The 22,683-nt window shown below is 41.9% G+C and overlaps 1 protein-coding gene across 2 annotated transcripts; it reads right to left on the reverse strand.

Moving 5' to 3' along the window:
- Positions 1–189: 189 nt before the first annotated feature.
- LOC308097590 (minor histocompatibility antigen H13-like) lies at positions 190–21,396 on the reverse strand. Of its 2 annotated transcripts, XM_080445454.1 has the most exons (13): positions 20,994–21,396; positions 14,541–14,573; positions 12,880–12,978; positions 11,453–11,535; positions 10,243–10,331; positions 9,235–9,320; positions 8,188–8,313; positions 7,894–7,951; positions 7,620–7,703; positions 6,878–6,914; positions 6,638–6,740; positions 6,407–6,492; positions 190–2,837 (listed from the first exon to the last, which is right to left on the reverse strand). In XM_080445454.1, exons 1-13 carry the CDS (start codon positions 21,192–21,194, stop codon positions 2,732–2,734), a joined length of 1,191 nt encoding a protein of 396 aa, XP_080301580.1. In that variant the 5' UTR covers positions 21,195–21,396; the 3' UTR covers positions 190–2,731. The 2 variants fall into 2 exon arrangements, with proteins under 2 accessions (XP_080301580.1, XP_080301581.1); XM_080445455.1 differs by lacking the exon at positions 14,541–14,573.
- Positions 21,397–22,683: the final 1,287 nt, after the last annotated feature.

Below are 22,683 nucleotides of genomic sequence, written 5' to 3' on the forward strand. Positions count from 1 at the left end.
TTATAATTGTGTTGCATATTAAACCTTTTTTATAGATAGCTTCATAGACTTGTTTGACAGCACTGTCAATGTGTAACGTTGTATTGGATTCCGAGGCACCCCTGGAGTGGCGTCACTTTGAGAACTGATCTAGATGATACAGATCTAGATGTAATGTCAAGACTTAAAAAGCAATGAGACAAATCCAGATTAATGCTTCCCTATATGGTGATCAAAGCACCAAAACATTTATTTTGCAAATAAAATAAAATACAGTTGAGGCCACGTCTGGCTCCCACACAAATACAACGGGAGAATAAAGTAAGAAATCAGGTTTTGAAGTACAGTTCCTTTTCAAATAAGACCTGGCAACTAGAGTACACCAAAACTGAAGATGATCCTCTCTTTATTTTTACATAAAAAAAAAAAAAAAAAAATCTTGTCAATATAATAAAACGTTAATATCAATAACATCAAGATTAATAACACAGGTCTGGAATTCAACCAGTCAATCCAGTCCGCTAACCAACCGATGATCCAAATGCCATTCACATTAACGTTACACTCTCTGATCAGAGATCAGTCACGTCTGTAACCTCAAGAGAGTCCTCGCTTCTCTCCTCGCAGCTCATTGGACGAGAAAGGCGGACGTCCCGCCCGGCCCCCCTCGTGGCTTTTTAGCACCAATGGCGTTTGAGGGTTACAACAGGGAAGAGGAAGAGAGAACTGTACAGAGACAGGAAGTAAAATACAACAGGAGGAGATTCGTCTAAAAGGCTGATTCAAACTTAGTTGCGTGTCGGACGCCGAAAATAACCGATCTACAAGCTTTAGAACGCGTCGCAGCACGACACGTATCCGACCTTGTAGATCTGCTATTTTCGACACAGCACACGCGCAACTAAGTGCAAGCGAGGCTTAAGAGACCAGGCACCTCCAGACAGAGAAGAATATACTTTAAAACCATTCTTAAAAACAAATGGTTTGATAACGGAACAAAAACAGAAGCAAAGCTGAGCTCAGAGGAAACATTTGGTCCCTTTTCAATTTTAAATAAAGTCGTTGTAGCGTTCTTTTTAACTTTCGTACTTGTCTTCCTAAAAAGGGAAAGGCCTCTGATTCACATTCACAGCTAGACATTCCAAGTATAAGTTGAGGTGCTGAATGGAAGGAGGTGGATAGAACAGACTGAACAATCACTCCACCACTTCTGTTCAATAATCCCTCCTAACTAAATGCTTCTCAGCCATTAGAACATTGGCCGGAATAATAATCTATTTAACCACTGACCCACAGAACAATTCTAATTATTTCGAAACTAGACGAACAATTTTGTAAAGTTTTCAAAAAATAGCCTTTCAACAATTAATTGAACAAAATGGACCCTTTATGGCAGGGTCTGTAACTCTGGAAAATGTACAAATGGCGTTCTGTTATCTGCTTTTTGAAAAATTGACTAAACTGTTCGAATTGTTTAAAGTTAAGGTGTTTAATTGGAACAACTGTATGAACGTGTTCCACCCCTGCAGTACCTCAAATGCAGCATGCTGATTGGGTGTCAGATTAGCATGCATTTCCACCACTGACTGACTACAGATCTTTAGCAAAGATAATACTATGTATTTTTGGCTGTGTGACAAGACTTGTTATGTCTGAAGTTCTGGTTCTTTTACAGGGAAAAAGTCAAAAGCAGGTAAAATCTTAACAGTTACACTAAGGACAAGAGTGCAAAGATAAACCCTGGACTCAAACTGATCCAGGAGCAGTTAAGATTGAAATGAAAAAGACTGATTAACGTGGGTTTGTTTAAAGAGTTACGATTCCAGAGGCCATCGCACCAAAGAATCCCTACTACCGTTTTGCTTTGTATCGTTTGAATGACTGAGCGAAGCAGGTAGTGGAAGGTCAAAAGGCCAAAGACAGACCTAAAAGCTACTGGCCAAATACTTCAGGAGCCTTGCTTCATGTTACCAGTGATATTTCAATCCAAGGTTTCTAAAACAGAATGTAAAAAACACAGCGAGGAGGTGAAACTGGTTTCTAGATACTGTGGTTCTATACTCCGGTACTGAGGGACTGCTGGTTTCCATTCTAGTTTAAGCCAGTAGAAACTGGTAGAACAGATTAACCAGCCGTAGGGAGTAAAACCCACCCAGCTTAAGACTCAAAAGTCTCACTTTGTGCGTTTGTTTGTTTTTTAAAACAGTGACTCTCAACCTTTTTCCAAGTTCAAGGTTTTTGATATGATATTTTTCACCTCTGGAACCCAAATTTACACTGTAGAATCCTCAGTGACAATTGAACTCTGAGAGCGCACAAATGTACACTCTCAGAGTTACAGACCCGTCAAGAGTCCATTTGGACCTCTTGGGGGTGCCCGTATCCGACCGTTGAGAACCAATGTTTTAAAAAACAACAACCACCTCACTTCCTGTTCCTGTATGGGGAAAACAGGAAGTTGGAATCCGTTTTGTCAACCTGCGTTGACCAATCACCATCCATCCTCGGCCCAACAGAAGCTGTGGGGACCGTTACCATGGTTTCCCAGAGAGATAGGAGAAGGGGAGAAGGAAAAAAGGGGGGGGAGGCGACAAAGCAAGCCCCTCCTGCTAGCGACAAAGATAAGTCCCACCCCCTAGCGACAAAGACAAGTCCCTCCCCTTAGCAACAAAAAGAGAAAAAGGCTGAAGAAATTCAGTGAAATGATTGGGTCAAGAGGAGAAGGAGGGGAGGGGGGGAGCAGCGAGGGTTTCTATTGGTCCTTCTTCTCTGATGGCTCTGAAGACTCTTCTTTGGATTCTGTCTCTTCTGTCTCTTCTGTCTCCTCCGTTTCTGTCTCTGGTCCAGTCTCCTCATACCTAGAGAGGAGAGGAGCGGAGAGGAGAGGAGAGGAGAGAGGAGCGGAAGTGGAGAAAAACATCACATTTTATTTAATATATCAAGATCAATCATTTTGTTTCTTTCCAAAAAGTGAACCAAATTATTGTTCCTGTGAAGCAGATAGAATTCGCACACAACAATATTTTCATGGGCTGTGCACAAACATACACACTATGTTGTTCTCATGCGTATTATCGGTAGGCTGTATCCACCCCCAATAAAAATCCACTGGCGCTGCCAGCGGCTATTTTGTCCGAATGTTCACCCCAGAATAGGGACGCTAGGGTTCATGTGGTTTAGATAATTAACTACTTTCACAAGGGCTGTTTCAGTGCTGTGGTTAACTCTAAAACCAGATTCATACACAACACACAGATAGTGAAGTAATAGGTTGCTATGCAGCCGTTTATAAATAAACCTATTTCAGGTATTTCAGTAAAGGAAGCTTGGTCTATATTGGTTAGTCACAGTATCTAGGTTGTTCTTGTTTAGTTAGGGTGTGATAATAGCACCCTAGAAAACACCCCACACTGTAGGGAACCATTCATTATATTTAGTACATCAATTAATAGACAGTGAAAAAAGCTTAAATAAAGCTGACCTCCATTACCCTCCTGTAACCATTACCCTTCAATAATCAACTCATTATACAAGTTGGCGGTGTGGTTTTCTGCATATTGATTGGTCTTTTAAGACTGTGATTGTATTTAATGTGAAGCAGGCCATTGCTAAAAAAGAACAGTGAATATACCGGGATAAAGTAAAACAAAAAGAATGCACAAGCAACAGACCAGGTCGCCCACCATCACAAGATAAGACCATTTTCAGAAGCGTTCCATTCTTTGTAGACGTTCATATTGCCATGTCAGCAGAAGTCACATCAGAACACCTTTGTTAGAAATCAATACTTGTTGATTTTTAGTGAATGCGTCTGTCTGCACCATCACAAGTTTCATGTTTTACTTCTACTTTGTTTCAGGACGCGAGAAATAATTGAAACCCTACCAGGGGGTAGACAGATAGCAAAGCTGAGAGGTAGACAAGTGTAGGAGAGACAAACATTATGAAAGCTGAGAAGAAGGAGACAGTGTAGGAGAGACAGACAGCAGGAAAACTGAAAGGGAGACAGTGTAGGAGAGACACGTTGGGCTGTCACAATTACAAATTTAAGTTGACGATTAATTGTCACTCAAATCATTGCGATTAACGATTTAATTGTGTGTTTGGCGTTGAACACTGGAACATATGAAGCCTTTTAGGCTTCGTAATCAAAAATTATTAATCTATTAATAATCTATTATTATTGACATATTTAATAATGTTATACATGTAAAAATAGCAGAAATAGCTGATCTACAAGCTTACAACACGTCACAAAGCTTGTAGATCAGCTTTTTCTGCTTATTTTAATATTTGAAAATGTGTGAACATTTTTCAACATGGAAACTATTAAGACGATTATGCAAAAATAATTGCGATTATCTCAAATAATTGCGATTAGACGATTATGTAATAATTGTGACAGGTCTAAAGACACGCAGTAGGAAAGCTGAGAGGGAGACAGTTTAGAAGAGACAGACAGTAGGACAGCTGAGAGAGGCTCTGGTGTGATTTGACACCATAGACAGAAGGATGACAAGCAACAGACAGACAGATAGACAGCGAGGGATGTCTCTAGTTTTGTTAATGGGCCGTTTACCTGCCCATGTGAGGAATAGGGGGCGGGGCCTACGGAGGGAGGGGGCGGGGCCTCTACATGGAGGTGGGTTGTAAGCGACGGCGGCACGGGGAGGAGGAGGAGCCAGTCGCCATAGAGACGGTATCCATGGAGCTAGCCAGGCTGGCGGGAGAACCACTGACTGTTGGGTAGGAAGTCAGCCTGGGAGAACCAGGGAGTACTTCCTGTGATGACTCATAACTAATATTACACCCAGGGTGAGTTAGAGAGAGAGATAGATAGAGTTATAGAGAGAGAGACACACACACAGAGAGAGTTAGAGTGAGAGCGAGAGAGTTAGATAAAGAGTTATATAGAGAGAGAATTAGAGTGGGAGAGTTAGAGTGGGAGAGTTAGATACGAGTTATAGAGAGAGCGAGAGTTAGAAACAGAGATTTAGGAACAGAGAGAGTTAGAGAGAGAGAAAGAGTTAGAGAGATAAAGATAGAAAGAAAGTGATGGATAAAAAGCAAAACCAAACAAAAGAATGAAAAAACAGACAGTGAGAAATGAAACATAAGGAAAGAAAAGAAGGAGAGAAGCTGTTAGTCTTCATTAAACACAAGGAAGAAGAGAAGGAAAAAAAAGAGAGAGGAGGAGAGAAGGAAGATGTGAAATGTCTGGATTTCTACTCGTTTATTTCCACTTCTCTCCGTTCCCGTCCTCTTTTCAACCAGGAAATCTGCCATTCGTTCTACCTGTAGCTGAATGGACCAATCAGGTAACAGCATGCCTATTGGCATTAGTTACTATGGTTATCCACAGCAGCATTTATTGCCACATTTGTATATGTAAATAAGGAAAGGCCCAAAGGGGACCACAGGGAATGCCTTTTGAGCTGGCAGCAGCACCAGATTTGCAATTTGCACTGATATGGACAGATGACAGGACATTCGAGCACAGCAGGCTTTTTGTTTTGTTTTTTAAGATTTTCTTTTTTGGGGGGGGTGGGCTTTTATGCCTTTATTTGACAGGACAGTAGGCTGACAGGAAATGGAGAGAGAAGGGGAGCGACATGCAGCGACGCGCTGTCAGGCTACATTGAGCCTCAGTGCCGGGACCGCTACGCCAGCTGATGATATCCAAAGCACCTCTCCGCTCATAAAATGCCTTCTGTGAACTAACTAACCTAATTGACACTTTCTTAGTCAAGCAATTCCTGCTGGCAGATTCAACCCACTGGAAGGCAAACTGGAGCAAATAATGCACTGAGGTGTCAACGAGACCCGGGCGGACAAGCAACTAGCAGCTGCACATACTTTATATTCAACTGGTTTCTTTCTTTGTCATCATAGTTCTACAACCAAACCAAATGTTTGTCAGGATGCACTGACACTGATAGTTTGACTGGTTCTGGAATAGCATTTAACCGTAACAACCATCAATGTATGTGAGTCAACAAATCAAATGAAACAGATTTCAAATTGGTGAATAGCTTGTGCATTTGAAAAAAAATCCCCTCATATTCCCTGACTTGGCCAAAATGTTTACTAAATTCCCTGTCTGGAATAGACTTGGCGCATGGGAATTCTGTGTTGATCAAATAAATGCTATTTTCTCGTTGTTGTTGTTATATTAACCACATGAATCCTGGAGTCTCTATTCTTGGGTGAACGTTTGACAAAAACGTGTGAGCTTGTAGATCTGCTCTTTTTGATAAGCGGTGAAGATGAAACTATTGCAATGAGACTGTCTTGCCTGACTGCCTGACATGTCTGTATTGGTCTGCAAATCTGTCCACCAGACGGTGTTGCAAACACATCTCAACTATGTACAACTACAACTAAGTTACCTATTATTATTATTATGATGATGATCATGATGACCTACCTGAACATTTCAGTGAGTTCTCCTCTGATGAGAGCAACCAGGCATGGGAACCCAATACAGGCTGGAACCAGGTACAACAGAGCAGGCTGAGAGACAGACAGGGTGGAGAGACAGACAGGTTAGAGAACAGGCACAACAGAGCAGACTGAGAGACAGACAGTTGTGGGAAAACTAAATACGATGACAGACATAGGCAGACAGACAAAGGTTGACAGACAGACAGACAGTTACCTGTGCGTGTTTGAAGGTGTGCATGATGAAGATGGTGAGACCCAAACCGAAGATATACGCCAAGAAACTGGCATAGAAATATGTTCTACTGTTCTTCTTTAGACTGGAGAGAGAGATAGACAGAGAGAGAGAAAGAGAGACAGAGACAAAAGGAATGTGATACATATTTTGAGTGTATAGAGTATAGAGTTTACTACACTGAACCGATACTAATGTAAACAGCAACATTGAAACACTCACCTGACATCAAAGCGCAGCAACAGAGCAATGAAGATACCTAGAAAACACACACACACACACACACACACACACACACACACACACAAATATTAAACACACACGATAATATTAAATCCTGCGGGCTAATCACCCAGTCCTCTCGCTCTCTCTCTCTGTATCTCTTTCTTTCTCTTGAAACAAAAAGGCAGTGAATACCCGATTACAGATTTAGTTCAGACTTAAGAGCAGGATCTTAAGACAGGGGACATATGTCGTCAAGCTTGCATTGCGCAGCGAGGCTTTGCACCCTATATAGAAACAAGGTTTTGCTCTCAAACTTTAGCTGATAATGAGGCAACTAGGAAACCAAAAGCTATTCTCTCTCTCCTCCACTCCTTTCGGTACCAGGGCCTGCACCAAACGATGCAAGTTGTCTAAACGCAGTTGATCTGTCACTCATAAATATGCTATTAAATGCTCATGCCGTTTTTGTCTAGAATTCAAATAGGATTTAATTTGTGAATGGTTGCTTTTCAGCAGCACAAATACTGCAGATAGGGCAGCAACCACTAAAGAGGAACATGTGTAATATGGCCCAAATTGATTTGCATTTCGTACACTCTTTGTATTGCGCTTTAGAGGTTAATTAGGCTATATTTGCAGAATTGAATAACAACCGACGATTGGACTCATCCAATCGCAGACTGCCAATATATTCGTCCAATCGCCCAAGCCCTAATGTCAACGCTGTGCATTATGTTACCTGGAATGACAATGTCTCCCAGACCCAGCATGGCAAAGTTACTGGCATCCAAACCCCTCTCTAACAGATCCTGAGGAAACACCACTGGAGGGAGAGAGGGAGGGAGAGGGAGAGAGACAGAGAGAGAGAGAGACAGACAGAATGAGACAGTGTGAGACAAAGACACAGAGAGGGACAGAGAGAGGGGTTTGTTAGTCATATATTGGCAAATAGAAGTCCACAATGCACACATAAAATCTCTCACACACACACACACACACACACACACACTTACATTTGATTGGGGCCTCAAAGGACTTGGCCACGGTTACCATGACGTTGGTTCCAAACACCTAGCAACAGAAAGACAGACATACTAAGGCACTGGTTCTCAAACTGTCTTGGTTTCAGCACGTCTTTCCATGATTTCTGATTCCAACAAGTACCGTACCCCCTTTACCTGAATACATTTGGCTTAGAAAACTACAAGAGAACACCATAGCTAGCATGATGCTATAAATGAATGATAACCCACTTTTTGAAGAATAGAACACTATAAATACGATGTGTGCGTGCGTTCTTTGCTCACCCAGAAGACATCGTAGACGAACAGCCCCCCCAGCAGGATGCAGCCGGTACTGACGTTGTTCAGGTGAAGCAGTTCCACTCCGTTCAACGCGAACGCCAAACCAAACAGGTTGTTGGCCACCCAGTGCTGTGACATCACAACAATGCTGTCAGCTCATTGGCTATCAGAACAATGCTGTCAGCTCATTGGCTATCAGAACAATACTGTCAGCTTACACGACCTACATGTTGATATACTGTGTAAAATAAACACATTATACTGTATATCAGTGGTTCTGGACCTTTTCTGGGTAAAGGCCAACTTGAAAATCTCGAAAGCATTTGCGGCCCACCCAGCTGACCACTTAACCAGTTAAGTGATCGGATGGATGGGCCGTGTACATTTTCAGAGCACGTTTATGATCAATCGATTGTGCTCTGGCTTGGATCAGTGGAACTAATGTAATATACTTTAATCGATTAAGACCGGGAACGCATCTGTGTCATTTTAAGATTTCTTTGGCTATTCAAAAATAGCAGATCTACAAGCTCGTAGAGCGTCACAGAGTGCCGCGCTATGAGCTTGTAGATCTGCTATTTTGGAATAATCTTGAAAGTTTGTACAAATCTTTGAATATATATTTCTTTAAAGTGAACATTTGTAAAATAGTTTGTTCCAGGGACCCCCCAGAAGCAAAGATTTGAGTTACAAAGTATATATTCAAAGATTTTTCATAAAGATCTGCATGCTCATAGTGCGGCACTCGTGCCACCCTATGAGCTTGTATATCTGCAATTTTTTTAATAGCCAAAGAAATCTAAAAATGACGCAGATGCGTTCCCGGTCTTAATGGGTTAAGGTCCTATTTATCGGTGTCACAATGAAAACACATCTTTTCAAGGTTTTAATATAGAAATAAATAAAATACCATGAAATTGTTATTACTGAATTTCTTTTATTTTTAACGTCATATTATTAAAATCTTAGTGTTTTGCCAATTATTTTGCCAATTACAGGTTGAGAACCACTGCTGTATAATATGTATATTGACCAATAAGATGTCAGTACCTTCTTGAGGAGGTACCAGACTCCAACCACACTGCTGATGATGAGACAGATCAGGTCCTTGGTGTCAAACTCATAGTTGACAACCTCTGGACAAACAGACGAGAGACAGACAGACAGACTACTTGTAGAGGTGCTACTTTTTTAAATGTTTGAAAACTTTGGCCTATAATGACATGCCCAAAAATATTGGGCATGTCAATATTCTTCCCTAATGAAGGTGATTAAAAATCAGGCAGCATAATGGCTGATATTTAATAATAATACATTTTATTTGTAACGCACTTCATATTTGAAACAAATCTCAAAGTGCTATGTGTTAAAAAAAACAATAATAATAAAACAGTGAAATGAATAAAATTCAGATCAAAAGGTCAGCTAAAGCACAGTTAAGAAGTTAAAAAAGTTAAACAAACACACATGGCTTAGGGGTGTGCCGATACACTAATTTCATGAAACGACACGATACGATATTGGGCTCACGACATCGATACGATAAGATATATGGCACTTTTTTATTCTGAAAATATATGGGGGGGAAAGCAAATGCAAACAAATATTTCTGTTTTGCATTAATCAGACATGCAAACTTGTAGCTTTTCAGCTACAATAGCCGTTTTGAATCCAAATAGGGCAATAGTGTGACACCTGACCCGAAAAAAAACAACATGTTGTCACCCTTTTCACCTCGGGGCTGTTTGCATGCCTGATTATTTATTTTTTTCCAAAACGATACATATCGTCACGAAAACGTATCGCGATATATCGCGGGACGATATATCGGCACACCCCTAGGCTCAAAAAAGCCGAAACATACATTTTGCACTCGGATACATTTTGCACAGTATCTGAGTTCAATTAGAACGGAGGATTTCACGGTGTAGATTGGAGTCCCAGAGATAAAAAAAAAAGTTTTGTATCAATCGGGGGTCCGTGGCCTAAGGCAAAACTAACTGGGGGTCCTTGAATTAAAACGGTTGAGAGTAAATAACAGTATTGTGGTGGTGTTACCTTCCTTGGCCTCTCCACTGCCCTGTGTGAATAACAGCTGATACTGTTTGTTGGGCAGGTTGGCTGGAAAGATTCTGGTCATCAGAGGACTGGAGGAGAGAGAGAGAGGAAAGATGGAGGGAGGGAAAAAAAGAGGGAAAGAAAGGAAAAAGCAGGTTTCTTTTTTACTGAACATTCATATACACACTTCATGCTATGGTAAATGACCTGTACATTCACACTGATGGTGGAGGCAACCATTCAAGGTACCAACCACATGTATGAATAGTCTTCCAAGTAAGATTCGTAACACCAAAGAGGAAGCCTGTTTTAAAAAGGAAACTTAGACTTCCTATGCTGCGTTCACAGTTCACACGGGCAGATACAAAGAAGATACAAAAATACACAGCATATTTGTCTCTCTGTCACTTTGTATCTGTGTTGCTCAACATGGTCGTTGACGTCATCAAGCGTGCTGCGTCATCGGAGCTACAGTTGTAGTTTTGTATCTTTGTATCTGGAAGTTGAACCCAGCTCAACTTGAATTTGTAGCAGCTACAAACGTCAGATCTTATCTTTGTATCTTCATGTCACTGGCTTCCATTGAAAATTAATGGTGGCCTGTATCTTTGTATCTGCCCATGTGAACGCACGCAAAACACAAAATCTTACATACCAGATTGATAGTGCTACTTTTTTTATTTAAATCTGTTGTATCCCTGTTGGTCTCTTTTTATGTGATACTTGTTTTTAGTATTCTTTTGTGATACACTATGATTGAAATATTTTCTATGTATATTATTAATGTCTTGGCCCCAGGAAGACTAGCAGATGTTAAGGCGTCAGCTAATGGAGATCCGTATGAATAAACAAATTAATGTTTGTCTTTTGCACCAGAATGTTTTGCATATGGTACAAGGCGTGTACACTGACAGGCAGGCCTTAAAGGACGACTTCACCCATTTTCAACCCATCTTCACATAAATGGTCCTCACTAATGCTCATTGTAATAAATATGGTGGCATTTGTTTCTACTCTGTGTCTCAGAGGAGGGCTGTGGACGGTTCAGAAACCTGCCTACCAGTGACATCATCGATGGGGATTCCAAGCTAATAGAAACTACAGGCTTTCTATTCCTGGAAAGTTAACATGCTATAAAAGGAAGCTACTGTTCTCACATTAATAAAGAAAAAAACCATTAGTGTGTGTGTGTGTTTGTGATGTGTGTTACCTCATGGTGTGAGACAGAGCGAGGATTCCCAGAACAAAGAAGTAGATAGACAGCAGCAGGTTGATGTATTCCTGAGAAAAGACCTGGACACAAATGATAACACATTAACATTAATTTAGCGCCATGGTGTTCATGGTCATGTTTGTTGTTCATGTTCATTGAGAGGCAACGCTGTTGCCGCCCTGTTTCATGCCATCGTTCATGCCAGTTCATCGTTTACGGCTGCTGTGGTGTTGTTTTTTAAAGCTGCACTAAAATGAATTTCACCCACTTTTTTACCTTGTAAACCTGTGATGTGACAATAAAACTTATTCTGAACACACAGTACCTTCTCTGTGTGTGTGTGTGCGCGCGCGCACACACCAGTGGTTGTGCGCACGCACGCACGCACGCACGCACGCACGCACGCACGCACGCACGCACGCACGCACGCACGCACGCACGCACGCACGCACGCACGCACGCACGCACGCACGCACGCACGCATGCGCGCGCAAAAAGACAGATTACAAATCCTTCCCACCAGACTCAACCTTTCTATCTGGTTCCCTTCCACTCATTGCTTGCATCACACAATAGGACTTGTTACAGAAACCACATCACACCTTCTCTGAATGGCTGCTAAGCCTATAAAGGACTTCACATACCGTAGCACCATAAAATACTTGACCCATAACAAAGACATTATCCAAACATTTTACACCCTTGGTGAGGATGTAAAAACATTCCTGTGTCAAACCCTGCATGTTTCATCTCTGTAACGGAATCTATTCACATCATTCAACTAACACACCAGATGTTGTTGTTTATCCGTTTCTTCTTCTTCACGTGGCCCTACACCTTTGATTCTCGTTTAGAGCAGTGGCTCTCAAAGTGGGGTCCAGGGAACCTCAGGGTCTGTAACTCTGAGAGTGTGCAAATAGAACCAAATGGACCCGTACGGGTCCATTTGGTTCCATTTGTACACTCTCAGAGTTATGGGGGTCGTTGAAATTAAAAAGTTTGAGAACCACTGGTTTAGAGGGAGCTTTCATGACAGCGGTCATTAAATACCAGCCATCTCAGAGCTAGGTTATAGGTGCATTCTACTTGTTTTTGGCAGCTGAGGACATGTTCATAATTTGGCCGTAAGAGGCTTGCAAACAACGTATATGCCGAAGACAAATATGCCGAAGACACTGTTACTTATACCCCTGAGGGGTGGTGTGTATCTGTCCACCATTATGCTCTGTGTTTTTTTTACAGCACCTGGAATATTACATTCTCTTTTTATACGGACATATACATTATTAAAGTGTGTGTGTGTGTGTGTGTGTGTGTGTGTGTGTGTGTGTGTGTGTGTGTGTGTGTGTGTGTGTGTGTGTGTGTGTGTGTGTGTGTGTGTGTGTGTGTGTGTGTGTGTGTGTGTGTGTGTCTGTCTGTCTTACCTTGAAGAACAGATAGAGGCCAAACAGAGTGCAGCTGGCTATGATAGGAAACCTGGCAGCATCTCTGCTGGTTATAGTCTCTGGCATGTCTGATGCATTCTAGAGAGAGAGAGAGGGGTAAGGGAGAGGAATTTTAGTGTTTAGTGATGATACACAGTAATATACATCAGCTCAGGAGGCCGCACTTTAACCACTTAAACCCTCTAGTCTGGACTCGGAAAACTGGACCCGAGTTGGCTCTGTACTTGGATCGCTTTTCCCCCCCGTCTACACCAAATCTCTTCACCAAAAATAGCCGATCTACAAGCTCACAACGTGCCCCATTGTCAGGTTAAGTATATAGGGTTTAAAAACCACCCTGTTGTTCAACCTTCAAACTCTACTAACAACATCCACCATCGCTCCTCTGGGAGGAGAACTAGGTCACTACAGGAGACGGGACAGGAGAGGAGAATAGATGAAAAGAAAGGTGAAGAGGAGGATAGGGAGGGACGGAGAGTGGAGAAACATATGAGAGGAAAGGAAAGTAGTTATAATAGTATTAAGTAGAGAAAGGTGTGGTAGAATTTGCACCCGTCATTAAAAATGACTGTTTCTCTAGCTGTAGCTGCTGCACGCTGCACACAACAATGATAGCTATGAAACACTGAATGACCATCAACCACCACTCCACCTGAACCATACATTATCTATCTATCTAGAAGCACAACCAGCCATCATGATGCATCGCAGCATCCAGCTGGTTTAGGCAGAGACACTCGAGAGGCTTACGCATCACTTAAAGTGGGTGTCTGAGCACTGTATAAGTGAAGTGTCTGCAACACACTGACGTACACGAGCAGCTGATTAACTTGGCGGTTGGCACTCCATTTAAGCTCATTTCATTCACTGTTGTAACTCTTGCCACCAGTGTCACTGAAGGTTGGCAACTTGGCATGCGCTTGTTTTGTTTCTATTCACACAATCTATTTTTGGAGTTATCACAATGAAGTTATGAACTGCCTTCATATTTATGTTACTCCTAAATCTATTGGTGTTTTTAATCATTGATCACAAGGACAATTACTGTATGTATTATTCCTCCTGTTCCTGATACTGTATGCCGCTAAATCCCCTTGTACTGTTTTTGGTTTACGTTCTTTTTAAGTGTTATTACATGTGGATTTTTATGTTGCTGTTTCATGTTTATTTTATGTGAAGCTTTCTATGTTGCTGTCTCGGCCAGCACTGCCTTGCAAAACAGAGACGCTGAATCTCAATGGGACTAGACCTGGTAAAATAAAAAAGGTGAAATAAAGAAAGTGCATTTTTTTTCTGCAGCATGACACAAGAACACAGGCAGCTACTGGACAGGTTTGTTTAGCAATCAGGCTAAATAAGAGGTTATCCTGTTGCAACAATGCAGATATTCACTCAAAAGTCAATACTGCCATTGTGAAATAGTGGGCAGGTCTACTGATACAATTCAACAACATACTGTAGCTACATGTTTTCTCTTTGTCTTTTTCTTTACGGTAATCAGACTCGTGAATATAACAGTTATAAGACCCAAGACACCCAAATGTGGTGTTAATTATAATTGTAGACGTGAGATTTTAACGGGCTGGTTAATAAACCCAAGCTGTGATTTTAGTTTAAACAGTGCTTGCTCTAATACTCACTCTGTACTTAGAATCCGAACCATCTCCCAAGGCCTACAGATAGACAGATGAATGGAAGGACAGACAAACAAAGAGAAGGAGAGGGATCAGGACAGGTAGGAAAGGGTAAAAAAGGGACTACATGTGGAAACATTAGGGCATGGTTCACCTCATTACCTTAGTAAATATACATTTTATTGTAATTGGTCCTGTCTGTTTGTTACCAAGAGGAGTTGAGAAAAGGCAGATTTCCATAAACAAGTCTGTCTCTCCCTTCCCTACCACACCCAGGTCAACACTCCAAGCATCCTAGACTCTTCTCCCTTCTGGCTCCTAAACTGGGGAATAACCTTTGACCTTCCCCTCAGTCAGGACTGCAGACTCACTCCCCATATTTACCACAATCTGAAAACTCAACCTCTTCAGACTCTACCTCACCCCCTAGCACTCACCTCTTCAGACTTATCTCACCCCCTAGCACTCACCTCTTCAGACTTATCTCACCCCCTAGCATTCACCTCTTCACTCTACCTCACCTCTTCAGACTCTACCTCACCTCTTCAGACTTATCTCACCCCCTAGCACTCACCTCTTCAGACTTATCTCACCCCCTAGCACTCACCTCTTCAGACTATCTCACCCCCTAGCACTCACCTCTTCAGACTCCAGCTCACCCCCTAGAACTCACCTCTTCAAACTATCTCACCCCCTAGCATTCACCTCTTCAGACTCTACCTGACCCCCTAGCACTCACATCTTCAGACTATCTCACCCCCTAGCATTCACCTCTTCAGACTCTACCTCACCCCCTAGCACTCACCTCTTCAGACTCTACATTACCTCTTAAGACTATCTCACCCCCTAGCATTCACCTCTACAGACTCTACCTCACTACCTAGCACTCACCTCGACAGACTCTACCTCACCCCCTAGCACTCACCTCTTTCGACCTCACCCCCTAGCACTCACCTCTTCCAATTCCTCCTCCCTCCCTAGCACTCACCTCTTCAGACTTTCTCACCCCCTAGCACTCCTGCTAGTGTTGCAACTGTACTCACTGCTTGTTGCCTAATTCGGGTGGTGGGGTGCAGACAGTTAACCGCCGACCACAATGGGCCTCATTCAGGAAACTTCTTAAATATCATCTTCATTTTAGTGTAGAAGACCTGCTTCTAAAGTAAAGACCATGAGATGTGTGTACAACCTTTATGTGTGTGTGTGTACACAGGTGTATCAAATGGAGACCGCAGAGGCAGACCTGATATAGGGTGCGTTCGGAAATTGCGCACCGGAGCTCACTCGCCTATTAGTTTGTATTGGCCGGTGCGCTCAGTGCTGTATTTCCGAACGCACCCTAAGTCTCTGTCGGGTGGAAACCTCATATGTTCAAAACTGTTACTTTTCAGGATTCAAATTCAAAACTATCAAAAGCAGCAGATCTACAAGCTCGAGCTTGCAGATCTGCTACTTTTGATGGTTGGGTGTGACGTTGCAGTATGATTAGTATGATCAAGTAGGGCGTTAATTTACTGAAAAAAACACGAAAAGTTAAAAGAGGTAAGAGGTTTCTAGCCGACAGCACCGATATCCAAGTTCGTTTGTAGCACTTAACAGTTTTCTTTGTACTCTCTTTACATGACCATTTAACCTGTCGGTCGGTTGTTGGCTATTCCATTCACTCAGATCTTGTACTTAATAAGTCACTCTGGATGCGAGTGCCCAAAATTGTTAATTGTAGCTGACAGGAGTCAATAATTCAACAACAGCATGGCAGAGAGTTTGGAACGCATGCATCTCAGCCACCAAGAGAGTGATTAGTACTGCAGCACTCTTAAGCGATTTAAAAAGCCTGTATGAAAGATGTTAGGTGACTAATTTCTCTGAATGAGTCGATGAGATTAAAGGAGAGCCTAGGAGAAGACACAAAAAAAAAAAAGTGTTTAACACATTGACCGCCGGGCCCGTAGTTCTACGGGCCGTTAAATCCAACGGTTAAGCGCCGATCCCGTAGCCTACGGGCTGTGGTGCTTTTTCCTTTTTTTCTAATTTTTTTTTTTTTTTCAATTTTCTAGGGGGACCATTTTCAGTGTAACACCACCCGAAGTCGACCGGAAGTGCGATCCCGTTTTTTGTTTCCCGTCTGCCTCCATTCTAAGTCGTACACAAAAAGCCCTGTAAACCTACAGTATGTAGTTTTTCATCCTCGCATTTCCCATGTTAATATAAACGGTCAGAACTCAAACATGGCGGCTCCGTTTGACACGTGGTTTGGACTGGTACACGCAGGGAGATGTCGCCGATGTAAACAGACCGTGTACGGCTCAATCTTAAGGATTTTAACAAGATCTATGGCGACGTGAAAAAAACTAAAAACAACAATAAAACGTTGGCACTGGTGAGTACATTATGAGATTAACCTCTGGTGGTCAATGTGTTAATGGGCCCTTCACACCGAGCACTATTAACTGTAACTATAAATAGATACCGCTTTTAAAAAAATCCAATTCCAAGTGGATGGCAGAGTGACATCCATCCACTTGAGTTAGAGGAACAATTTTAACCCATTAAAACCAGGACAAGCATCTGTCATTTTAGATTTTAACCACTAACCCTTATTTTATACTTTGGCTATTCAAAAATAGCAGATCTACAAGCTCATAGCGCAGCACTGAGTGTCGCGCTATGAGCTTGTAGATCTGCTATTTTTGAAAAATCGTGAACATTTGTGCAAATCTTTTAATATATATATTTTTTTTAAGCGAACTAAATATTTTGAGATGGGGGTACGTGGCCAAATACTTACCTCAGCGGGTCCTTGACATGAAAACGTTTGAGAACTGCCGATATTATAGCAACATAAGTGCTTCAGTAAACTGCTAGGATCTAGAAGACATTTGTAAAAAATCCCCAGAAGCAAAGATTTGAGTTAATAAAAATTTCGCTTTAAAAAATACATATTTTCAAAGATTTGCACACATTTTCACAATTTTTCAAAAAGAGCAGATCTACAACCTCATAGCGTGGCACTACTGTATATCTGCTATTTTTGAATAGCCAAAGAAATCTAAAATGACACAGGTGCTTTCCCGGTCTTAATGGATTAAAAACTATATCTGAACAGTTATATTTATAGTGCTTTAAGTTAGTTGGTTCAAGTGTGAAAGGTCCTTAAGACGAAAGCAGAGTGCCAGCATTGTTCAGTAGCCATCGGATATGCTGCTGGCAACACACCAAACATCAGATTAGGCACCACGTGAAGTGAATGTGAATATAACTGCTGACTTGTCCAAGGTTCTCTGCTCTGCTGTAGCGCTTAATATCACTACTGATGAATGGAAAGCTACAGTCTGTCCATCACATCACCCCGTAGCAGAACATCATAGTTCTTAAGTCATGTTCTGCAAACTCGCCCTGTTTATGACTTATTTATGACAAACCTGGCAGAGGAGACTTAAAGGAGGCAGTTCTGTGACACTTGTGTGAAGGAAGCTTAGTGTTCCATCTCTTGCTGTCATTGTACAGTTAAATGGGAGACAGATGTTTACCGAAGGCAAGCAGGTTGGCATTGGCAATACCTCATCTAAAACATGAAGTTGAATATTATATATCGTCGCTGTCGTGGAAACCTTTTACTGTACAGTATGTGTTACTTTCAGGATATGGGGGGGGGGGGGAAATAACCTGTGTTCTGATGGATCCAATGTAGTTATTATTTAGTCACAAGTTCTTACTAATACTTTTCATTGGTTCAATATTGTAAAACCCACAGACACACTTAACCACTTTAATCTTTGCTTTCAAAACGTTAGCTAGCTAAAATAGCTCACCTACAACCTCACAATGTTTTGCATCGTGACGTGTTGTGAGCTTGCACATCAACTAGTTTCGATACTTTTGCGCAACAGCCTTGTATGAAGAAGCAGGGCATTCAAATTACGAAAAAAAATATGGAGATACAAGGTTTCTGCCTGACAGCAACGATGATGCAGAATGCGAGCTGTGTGATTTTATTTTATTTTTGCAGGTTCTTAGGGGAGATAGAGGTATGGAGACAGCGGTACAGATAAGTGCAGCACTTTGACTGTCTCCCACTAAACGAGCATGCAGGGTGCTGCTGTGGTTTGAAACCAAAAGCTCACAAGTTCAACACCCCTGCGTCATCATGGTATGCTGCTGTCCAACCAGAGAGCAGCACACCATCATTCAGTCTCTCATCATGAGGAAATGATGCACTCTCAGTCTCACGTCTACTACCTAACCCACATGATAAGCAGCACACTGCGCATGTGTACCTAGACCACACAGTCACACTGTGTACCATTTGAATATGCCTAAAGCACATGGGCAATACGCTGCTTTGCCTAAGTCTACACGTCACTGGTTCTCAACATCCAATCCGGGGGAACCACAACTACAAATGTACTACATCTGTATGGATGTGTAACTCTGAGAGTGTTCAAATGGAACCAAATGGACCCTTACGGGTCCATGTGGTTCCATTTGAACACTCTCAGAGTTCAGAAAGGGATCTTTGATAATCAAATATCTAAGAAAGAGGTCCCGCACAGACCTAACATCTAACAACATCGACTTAATAGAGAGGTTTTTTTTGCAAGTTTGCAAGACGGCATTCTTTGATTTTATATCAAAGATCCCTTTCTGAACATTTGTTTGTCCTACGCACCTTTCACCAACCTTTTGATTTTGCATCTGCCTTCTTTTAAAAGTTAACACTCCCCCGAGTTCAAATTAACACTGAGGATTATTTTACAGGGTTAGATTGTGCTCCTTAGAGATAAAGATGGTCTCAAATTGGGGGGCCGTGGCCTGATGCAAATTAAACTGGGGGGTCCTTGAAAATTTAAAAGAAAGTTTGAGAATGAATGCTTTTAGTGGACCTAAACCCACATGCTCACACAGCACATGGTTACACAGTGGGCTCTCTGATGTGAGCTTATCTAATCTTATGTTAACATTACATTACGGTTGTGAGAGTATGACAGCTGTACCATTGTGTCTGTTCAGTAACAGGAAGATCTCCCAGTCTCTCTCCAGCTCTTTAATAGGGTCAGGTCAGGATACCAATTGTAACCAATAAGGAGAGAGAGCCCTCAGAAAGATAATTAATTTATCACCTTGTTTGTTTCATCACTTCCAATAGATTTGTGCATAACTGTAGGCCGAGGTCTCCCAAAGTTGGCATCATCCCCAAAATGTCCTGTTCAGGTAAATGTTTCCCAAAGCTTCATTTGATAGGCTCGGCAGCAGATTTGAAACAGAAACATGAAGGTGTCTAATACTGTGTTTCCGGTTCAACTCTGATGCAGAGCCTATCAAACAAAGCAATCACGGGGAAATGAACTACCATTAAGCTCAGAGCCAATTTCAATTGATTATCTTGTATGAGCTCTCTCTCTCTCTCTCTCTCTCTCTCTGCTGATTGGATAAAACCAGTATCCCTAACTGAAAATATGTTTTTTGTTGTTTGCTAAAGAGCTGGAGAGACAGGAGACCCCTGTTACTGAACAAACACTCTATGTCTATATAGCAATGCATCACAGATCTACTGTATTTAACAAAGAAATAACACTTCATTGTTGTTTACAACCCGCAACAGCTGTGCTTATTATGAAAAATAATAGTACAAATAATAATAATAATTTTAAAAAGTTAAATAAGTTACAGTTTACAACCTGTGAAGAGTAACAGCTGTACTGTTATGTTATTAACATCACACAGCTGTCTACTCCATTGTGTAACATACATGACAACTTTAATCAATATCATTATTTGTATTCCTGGAAAACTGACATTTATGCCTTTTTAAACGAGAGTTATCCCTAAATAAAACATGAACTTAAATGACAATATTTTACCCTCAATTACTAAATTGAGTTAATATCAACGTGAACAGGAAATATCAACGTGAACCCTTCCTATTTAAGCGTGTTGATATATCTAGAGACGTTTATGTATCTATTTATCACCCTACGACGTTTATGAAACCAAATTTAAGCCTCATTTCTTATACAACGAGGTAAGCCGGTGTCGCGCGCGCCGAAAATAACAGATGTACAAGCGGGTTGCTTGCACATCTGCAACAGCTTCACGACTGTGAGCGCTGTGAGCTTGTACATCTGCTATTTTCTTGTCCCGGTTCGGTTCGGTGTTTTTTGGGTCCCATTTAGGATTTTCTTTTTTTTTTCTTGTTTTGGTCCCCAAAAAAAAACCCGAACCGGGACAAGAAAAACCGAACCGGTTCGGGCTTTCTCGTCTAGGTTAGGGTTTTCTTTTCCCTTTTTATTTTCTTGTTTTGGAACCGGGTTTATAATAATACCATTTTTTTTGGTGTCCCGGTTAGGGTTTTCATTTCCTCTTTTTATTCTTATTTCAGTCCCGGGGTTCGGGTTCGGGGGAGGGGGAGGGGGGGTTCTGTCATGTCTGGGGGGGGTTCGTTTCATCGGTATATTATACCTTGGACTTGGAGCAGGTGACTGAGCGCAGCGCCCCGAAGAAGATGGGCAGCAGGGCCATGACCACCAGGCTGCCGTACGCCAGCGCCGTGCCCTCCGCGCTGGCCACGAACCGCACGGTGCCGTTCACCGCAGCCTCAGTGCCGTTCACCGTGGCGTTCACCGCTACCGCTGCTGCTGCTGCCGGGTCCACCTCCGCCATGATGGGGAAGGTTCGGTTCGGTTCCGACGATCAGTGGTTCGGTTCGGACGACCGGTGGTTCAGTCAGGGAGGTGGTGTCGGTTTAGCAGGTTTTTAGATTTGAATATAGGTTAAAAAGACTAACTACACTGGTGTTGTTCTCCGGTGTTGTTTTTTAAGGCCACGTTTACTTAAAGCTGTGTGAGGAGGAACTGAACTGCACTGCTGTGTTGGCAGGTTTTGAGAGAGAAACAAGCAACTAGCTCTATGAAAACTAGCCATGGTTCACGTGACGCTCGTTGGTCACAAGCGTCATGGCGCAAATTGTTTGGAGATTTCTCCATTTCCAACCTGTACATCTACATAAACGTTCAGATTTCAAATATAAAGTCATTACCCCACGGCCATGGATGTTACAAGTTAAAACGCCCAGGTCTAAGTACCCGTATTGTTCAATAAAAAGCATTTTAATCCGATCGGTGGCCATTTTATCAAAATGTCCTTCATATGCTTTCAACTACGCGACCCTATCGGTTGGGAGGTGTATCGCAATCTGATACATTATAACTCTATGACAAAATTAAAATGCTTTTTTCCACAGGATTAAAATGCTTTTTATTGAACAATACGGAAGATAAGGGTACTTAGACCAAAGCGTTTCAACTTGTTACATCCATGGCCGGGGGTCAGCACTTTATATTTGAAATCTGAACCTTTATATGGATGTAAATGGAGTCATTTCCAAACCCAGGAACAAGTTGTGCCATGACTGTCTGTCATGATATGACAGTTCAGGGGCCAGGGCTATAGAAAAACAAGCCCAAAAGAAGCGAGCCCTTCGCCCGTTAAACCTATTTGAAAATAGCAGATCTACAAGCTCACAACGTGTCGCGATTCGACGTATTGTAGATCTGCTATCCCAAAAAAATCGTGAACGAAATATGACAAAAAAAAAATTGAAACATTTTAACAACACAAATCTTGTATGGGGGTCCCTCCCTGGTCCGCAGACAAATGCATATTAATTGACCTTGACTTGAACATGCTTGAGAAACACTGGTTTAAACAACATTAGGAAACAAGCCCATTAGCCCAAATAAGCAACTTACACTTTAGAAACAAGCCCAAAAAAACGCAACCCCTCAACCACCAATAGTTACAAGCAACTTCACAGAATAACAAGCCCAAATTCGCTTATAATAAGCGGACATGGCAACGCTACTGCACTGCTCTCCTTCGGTGGTACAAAGTGTTCTGCTGCTGCGGGGAGAACAAGCTACTGTGGTTACTTGCGCCCCCCCTTGCGGTGACTAGCGGTAGTAACTGCTGCAAATGAGTTGTCAGGGAGATCTTGCCTATTGATTGATTGAATATTTTTATTAGGCAAAAAATCAGTGTTTCTCAAACTTTTTCCATGTCAAGGACCCCCAAATTAACATGTTAAAAAATATCTTGTGTAGGATCTTGTCTAGTTAGACCCCCAGGCCCAGGGGCCCTTGAGGAGGGGGCC

Source organism: Gymnoscopelus braueri, assembly GCF_963280865.1.
Source record: "Gymnoscopelus braueri genome assembly, chromosome: 12".
Taxonomy (NCBI): domain Eukaryota; kingdom Metazoa; phylum Chordata; class Actinopteri; order Myctophiformes; family Myctophidae; genus Gymnoscopelus; species Gymnoscopelus braueri.

Coding starts and splice junctions, on each gene's coding strand:
- LOC308097590 (XM_080445454.1), bottom strand. CDS start 21,194: ATGGCGGAGGTGGACCCGGCAGCAGCAGCAGCGGTAGCGGTGAACGCC. Junction 9,321..10,242: donor CAGTGGAGAGGCCAAGGAAG/GTAACACCACCA, acceptor CTGTTTGTCCAG/AGGTTGTCAACTATGAGTTT. Junction 8,314..9,234: donor TCTGGTACCTCCTCAAGAAG/GTACTGACATCT, acceptor GTGATGTCACAG/CACTGGGTGGCCAACAACCT.